The sequence below is a fragment of the Hordeum vulgare genome, chromosome 2H, assembly GCF_904849725.1.
Source record: "Hordeum vulgare subsp. vulgare chromosome 2H, MorexV3_pseudomolecules_assembly, whole genome shotgun sequence".
In the NCBI taxonomy this organism is placed as follows: domain Eukaryota; kingdom Viridiplantae; phylum Streptophyta; class Magnoliopsida; order Poales; family Poaceae; genus Hordeum; species Hordeum vulgare.
In genome coordinates, this window is record NC_058519.1 from 139,464,891 (window position 1) to 139,471,013 (window position 6,123).

Below are 6,123 nucleotides of genomic sequence, written 5' to 3' on the forward strand. Positions count from 1 at the left end.
AAACTTAGATAAAAACTTACTGTAACAATCAGTTCATGGAGTTATATTACCTCTAGGTAAAGCTATAAAACATTATCTTGCTTTTCCTCTCAAGGAGAAAGGAAATATATGTAACTTTAAAACGTCAAGATCATAATCTTTAAGATATGACATGTTGTAAAATTCATAAAAAAATATGGTTGAGCTCCTAAAGTCTATATTTGCTCAACAAAAAGTCAAACAATATACTCTCTGTTTTTAAATATAAGTTCTTTTAAAGATTTTCAATATGAGATACATATAAAACAAAATGAATAAATATATACTTTAAAATATGTATACATACACTCATTATGTAGTCCGTATTAAACACTTAATAGCACGCTATAACACCACTAATAGCACGATATAGCGTGTAGAGAATTGACTTGCTAAATTGATCAGTGTACAATGTCTCGTCAATAACACGCTATAGCACGCTAATAGCATATTTTTAGGGGTCATGTTATTTTGTATAACGCGCTATTTTTTTTTGTATTTATGAGCATATGGGTTGATTTATTTTTTTGCGGGAGGGTCCATCCCAAAATAAGTGACTCAAATTTACACTAACTTTATTACAAAGTTGAGTCGTTTTTTAGTCATTTATTTTATTTTGAAAGAGAGGGAGTATTATTTTCAGGAGAAGTGCACGCACTGTACCCCGCGAAAAGAAGGAGCAGAACAAAACGTTCACCAAAACGGCGCCCATCTCCATGGCATTGCCGGCAAGTGTCATCGTCGCTTGCCTGCTTTGGCCTCCGTACGAACGCGGTGATGGATCCAACACACACACACACACGCAGGAGGTGGGTCTACGCGACGGCACCTAAAATATCCTCCACCATCGACACGACGAAACCTAGGCGAAAAGAAAAAAAAACAGCAAGAGCTCCACCAACGCGTAAAAGTAAACTTTTTTATTGGCAGTCCACCTTTGCAAGAAACAAGCTCTAGCTCACGAGTTTACTATCCAGCCCGGTGGCCAGAGAGGAACGGGCCCCCCTGCCCCGTCACCCCACGGCAAGCGACTAGTCAGCCGCCCTCGACAGCGTGGGGGAATACGCTCGCCGACTTCTTTCCGGTCCGTTGCGCGCGAATACGTACGCCCGCGCCGTCGCGCGTCCGTTACTGCCCGCCGTGGCCGTGCCGTGCCGCAAGGCGGGGGCGGGGCGACACGACAACCCCCACCGCCATGTGGATAACGGCGATCTCTGAGCAGCCGCGCTAGCTGGGGCCGGCGTCGCTTTCCGCCCTTATCGGCTCCGGGGAGATCCAACCGCTGCCCACCGCGTGGTTCCGTTTCCATTTCCCTTGGCTGGGGTGGACACGACTCCCCCTCCCCCTTTTCCGTCCTAGCCGCCCGGCCCGCAGACATCTTCGCTCACCTGACGATTAAATACGTTCCAATTTTTCTGAGGGACCCAGCAGTATGTAGTACTAGTAGTCTAGCAGCAGCAGCAGCATCTCATTGGTGTATACGTAACATAAATGTACCACCGGTACTTGTACTTGCACAGTAGTCCTTGCGACGGTATGGGCTGGTCGACGATACGTATGTGGAATTGAGGGGGGGGAGGGAGAGAGGGAGGGCGCCGCGCAGTGATGGAGGGGATTGGATGGACACGGACGATTTTTCTCGGGGTGTGGGGGTGGATTTAAAAGGGGGCAAGCTAGCCACCAAAAAGGGTGTCCCCGCAGGGCAGTAAACGGCAGGGCGAGGCCACGTGCGCACGAATCACGGCGCGGAATCCGACGGCGGCCAGGGGACGCTACCCACCCCGCACCCAAAAGCCAACGTGCCGGATTGGCACCGCGCGGTACACACCACCCCACCCCCCCTCCCCACCCGAGCGAGGGAGCACCGCACCGCACCGCCAACGCCTCATCCCGATGCCGCGGCCGCTCTGACTCCCTCTCATCCATCTCCCCACACCCCCAACCCCCAATCGAAAGCAAGCCAACCCAGCCAGCCAGCCAGCGAGAGAGGAAGCGAAGAAAGGAGGAGAGAGAGGGAGGGAAAAAAAAATCTTCCGTCCACCGCCTCCGCCGCCGCCGCGCCCTCCGTTCGCCTACGCGGGTCTGGGCGCCGATAAGGGCAGCTGGAGGACTGTCAGCTGAGCGGAGCGGCGGCCGCGGCGCCAGATCGACCGGGGATGCCGCCCAATCCGACGGAGCCGGAGCAGCCGGAGGCGGCCGCGACGCCGGCGCCGCCCAAGAAGAAGAGGAACCTCCCCGGGACGCCAGGCGAGAGCGCGTGCTTCGGATTTTGCGGGGTTGTTGGTACGGCTCGCGCGAGCTTTCTTAGTCTGACGGTGGTCGGTTTCCGTGTGCTTGTGCAGATCCGGACGCGGAGGTGATCGCGCTGTCGCCGGGGACGCTCATGGCGACCAACCGGTTCGTGTGCGAGGTGTGCGGCAAGGGCTTCCAGAGGGACCAGAACCTGCAGCTGCACCGCCGGGGGCACAACCTTCCGTGGCGGCTGCGGCAGCGCGGCCCCGGGGCGGCGCCGCCGCGCCGGAGGGTCTACGTCTGCCCGGAGCCCGGCTGCGTGCACCACTCCCCCGCCCGCGCGCTCGGGGACCTCACGGGTATCAAGAAGCACTTTTGCCGCAAGCACGGCGAGAAGCGATGGGCCTGCCCACGCTGCGGCAAGCGCTACGCCGTCCAGGCCGACCTCAAGGCCCATGCCAAGACCTGCGGCACCCGCGAGTATCGCTGTGACTGCGGCACGCTCTTCACCAGGTACTACTTCCAGCTCGGTTCCCCCCAATTTCGATGGCTCCTTTTTCCTTCCCTTGAGGGACAAATGTTTGTACTTTTGTTTCATTCATCAGTCGGCGTGCTGGATTGATTCAGGAGAGACAGTTTCGTGACACATCGCGCTTTCTGTGGCGCTCTCGTCGAGGAGACAGGCAGGGTGCTTGCTGTTCCGACGCCGCCTTCGCCTCGGCCACCTGATTTGGAGGAGGTTGAGGAGAATGTAGACAAGGACAAGGAAAAAGAAGAGGAGAATGTGGATAAGCACAAGGAGAAGGAAGATGAGGAGGGCAAGGGGGGAGAAGATGAAAATGAGACTTCTGCCGTGGCCGAGGTGGATGAGCCGCAGCACATTGAGGCAACAAGGGAGGAGCCACAGCCACAGCCACAGCGGACTCCGTCGCCGCCATCTCCAATGCCACAGGAGCAGCACCCAATGGTGGCAATTGTGCCAAATTTGGATGGTATGCTTCTTTTGCATTTTGCAATGTGTTTGTCTTACTACCTATTCATAGACCATGTTAGATTTATAGCAAACTCATTCTCCCTAATCCATCTTTATTTCTTATCACTAGCAAAAAAAGGAATGCATCAGTCTTGTTTCTTTCCCAATTTAGCTAGCCTTATGATCATTCAGTCAACAATGATGAGTGACCTGTTCTTTTGTACCATGCCTATATGTTACAGAGCCAGTGGTGGTTGTGGAGCCAATTGTGGATATCAAGCAAGAGGAGGAAGATAAGCGAGATGAAGATGTTTGCTTCCAGGAAGCAGATAATTACGGCGATGCTGAACTAGAAGACTCCAACTTGCCAGATAATGATACCCCGATGCCTCCTTGTTTCCTCCCATCGCCCTCGGATGCCATTGGTACAGATGGCAGCAGCACCAGTTGTGGCACAGTCAGCAGCGCATCCAATTCCATCGTGCCAGCAACGACGACTAGCACATTTGCGGGGCTGTTTGCATCAGCCACAAAAAGCACCACTCCCCAGAGCAGATCGCTGCGTGATCTTATCGGTGTTGATCCCACCTTCCTTTGCCTTGCAATCGGCACACCATCCTCTCTGTTCCCGCAGACAGATGCAAGCAACCCCAGCACCTTTGCTCCACCTCCAGCACCACACATCTCCGCAACTGCGCTCCTGCAGAAGGCCGCTGAGGCTGGAGCTTCGCAAGCAGGTACATCTTTCTTGAAGGAGTTTGGTCTTGCAAGTTCCTCCTCATCAACCCCATCCAGGCCACCTCAAGGAAGGTCTATGGATTGCTCAACACAATCCCAACGGCCCCAAGGAAGGTTCGTCGACAGCAGCTCAATACAATCCCGATTACCTCAAGACAGGTTCATCGAGAGCAGCTCAACACAATGCCGGTTACCTCAAGACAGGTTCATCGAGAGCAGCTCAACACAATCCCGGTTACCTCAAGACAGGTTCATCGACAGCAGTCCAACACAATCCCGGTTACCTCAAGACAGGTTCATCGACAGCAGTTCAACACAATTCCGGTTACCTCAAGACAGGTTCATCGACAACAGCTCAATACAATCCCGGGTACCTCAAGACAGGTTCATCGACACCAGCTCAACACAATCCCGGTTACCTCAAGACAGGTTCATCGACAGCAGCTCAACACAATCCCGGTTACCTCAAGACAGGTTCATCGACAGCAGCTCAACACAATCCCGGTTACCTCAAGACAGGTTCATCGATAACTCGATGCCATCCAAGCTTTCTCAAGGGAGATTCATGGATACCTCACTGCCATCCCAGCAGCTGCTACCTCAAGGAAGGTTCTTTGACAACTCGCCGCCATCAAATCTGTCTCAAGGAAGGTTCTTCGAAAACTCGCAACCATCGAATCCACCTCAAGGAAGGTTCTTCATCAACTCACCGCCATCTAATCTACCTCATGGAAGGTTCACTGATTACTCAACACCAGGAATGTTCATCGATAGCTCGACACTACCCAGGCTGCCTCAAGGAAGGTACATTGATAGCTTGCCACAGTCGAGGCTACCACAAGGAAGGTACATGGATAACTCACCACCGGCCCAGCTTCCACAGAGAAGGTTGGCTGATAACAATCCAGAGCAGTGGCACCAAAGGAGCAATAATCATAACCAGCTAATGGATATGGAGCCTGGGCCGATGGTATCTGGTAGCCTTGGCCTTGGCCTGGCCTATGAAGGTTCAAATCCAAGGTTGCCAGATTTGATGATGGGGCAATCACCACTGTTCGGTCCCAAGCCTGCCACTCTGGACTTCCTTGGGCTTGGCATCGGAGGGACCATGGGCGGCGGCTCCACGGCGGCCAACGGTGGTGGCCTACCGGCATTGATGGTGGGTGGAGAGCTGGACATGGGGTCTGCCGCACAGGCGCCCTCTCCATGGGAGGAGGCACAGAGAAAGACCAACGGCCGCACGATCCTGTGAGAGGTTCTCTTTTTTGTAACCTTAGCGGGCTTTTGTGCTTTGGCTCATCCATTCTTTCAGCTGCTGTGTTGGGTGGTGGTAGGAAAAGCTAGAACCGTGTAAGCTGCAGAACCTGTATATAGATCTTCCCTCTCCCCCCTCCCTCCCTCCTCTCCTGTCTAAATTAAAAGCTATTACTATAGAGCGAATTTGATCCTTGTGACCTTTGTGCCCTGTTCCTGTCGAGATGCAATCAGGTAACAGTATAAGTGGTAAGTAGAGTGGTTAGTTGCCTTTACTGATGATAGCTTGTGGTGCCAGATTGCCGACGAAGGATTGCTTCGGAAAAGGAAAGGCTGTTGTGAGACTGGGACAGCGAAGGGGCATGTGAAAGGTGTTTTTCAGTTTTCGCCTGTTGCTGTCGGTCAATATTTCGGCCCAACTATGTATGTATCCTCAGGCGAGCCCTAGCCTCTACGCTTTTGAGAATCACCGCGGGAATTTTCTTTTCATTCAAGAAGCCGGTCGTCTCTCTTTTTTGCTTTGCGTTCTGTTGGCCATGTCGTCGCCGGTGAATGCGATGGAGCATCAATCGCTTTGCGTATCGTGCTACTCTACTTGTTTTTTCACTGGTATAGGGTTATCAAATAAGTTGTTTCTGTCGCAGCAGGAACGGCCTAGGGACGGACGGCGACCTTTTCTTTTCTTTCTTGTCTCGAGAAATGTATGGTGTAAGAGCAATTTCATCGGGACGATCTATTTTGTTAGTGCTGTTCGTTTGGATTCACGCAGACAAAAAATTGACCCAACGTATCATCTTAAAGAACGTGCATCTGTTTTTTTGTCTGTCTGCGATCCATTTTCCAGGCTAATTTTGAGCCTGATTACGTTAGCGTGGACAGGAAGTGAAGCCGCGCGCACCTACTCTCCT

At 52.6% G+C, this 6,123-nt stretch overlaps 1 protein-coding gene across 2 annotated transcripts; it reads left to right on the top strand.

Moving 5' to 3' along the window:
- Window positions 1-1,844: 1,844 nt before the first annotated feature.
- On the top strand, window positions 1,845-5,490 carry LOC123425564 (zinc finger protein ENHYDROUS-like). Of its 2 annotated transcripts, XM_045109254.1 has the most exons (5): window positions 1,845-2,265; window positions 2,361-2,763; window positions 2,878-3,242; window positions 3,466-4,435; window positions 4,481-5,490. In XM_045109254.1, the coding sequence occupies exons 1-5, from the start codon at window positions 2,175-2,177 to the stop codon at window positions 5,211-5,213; spliced, it is 2,562 nt and encodes an 853-aa protein (XP_044965189.1). In that variant the 5' UTR covers window positions 1,845-2,174; the 3' UTR covers window positions 5,214-5,490. The 2 variants fall into 2 exon arrangements, with proteins under 2 accessions (XP_044965189.1, XP_044965188.1); XM_045109253.1 differs by having other exon boundaries at window positions 3,466-5,490.
- The last annotated feature ends 633 nt before the right edge of the window (window positions 5,491-6,123 follow it).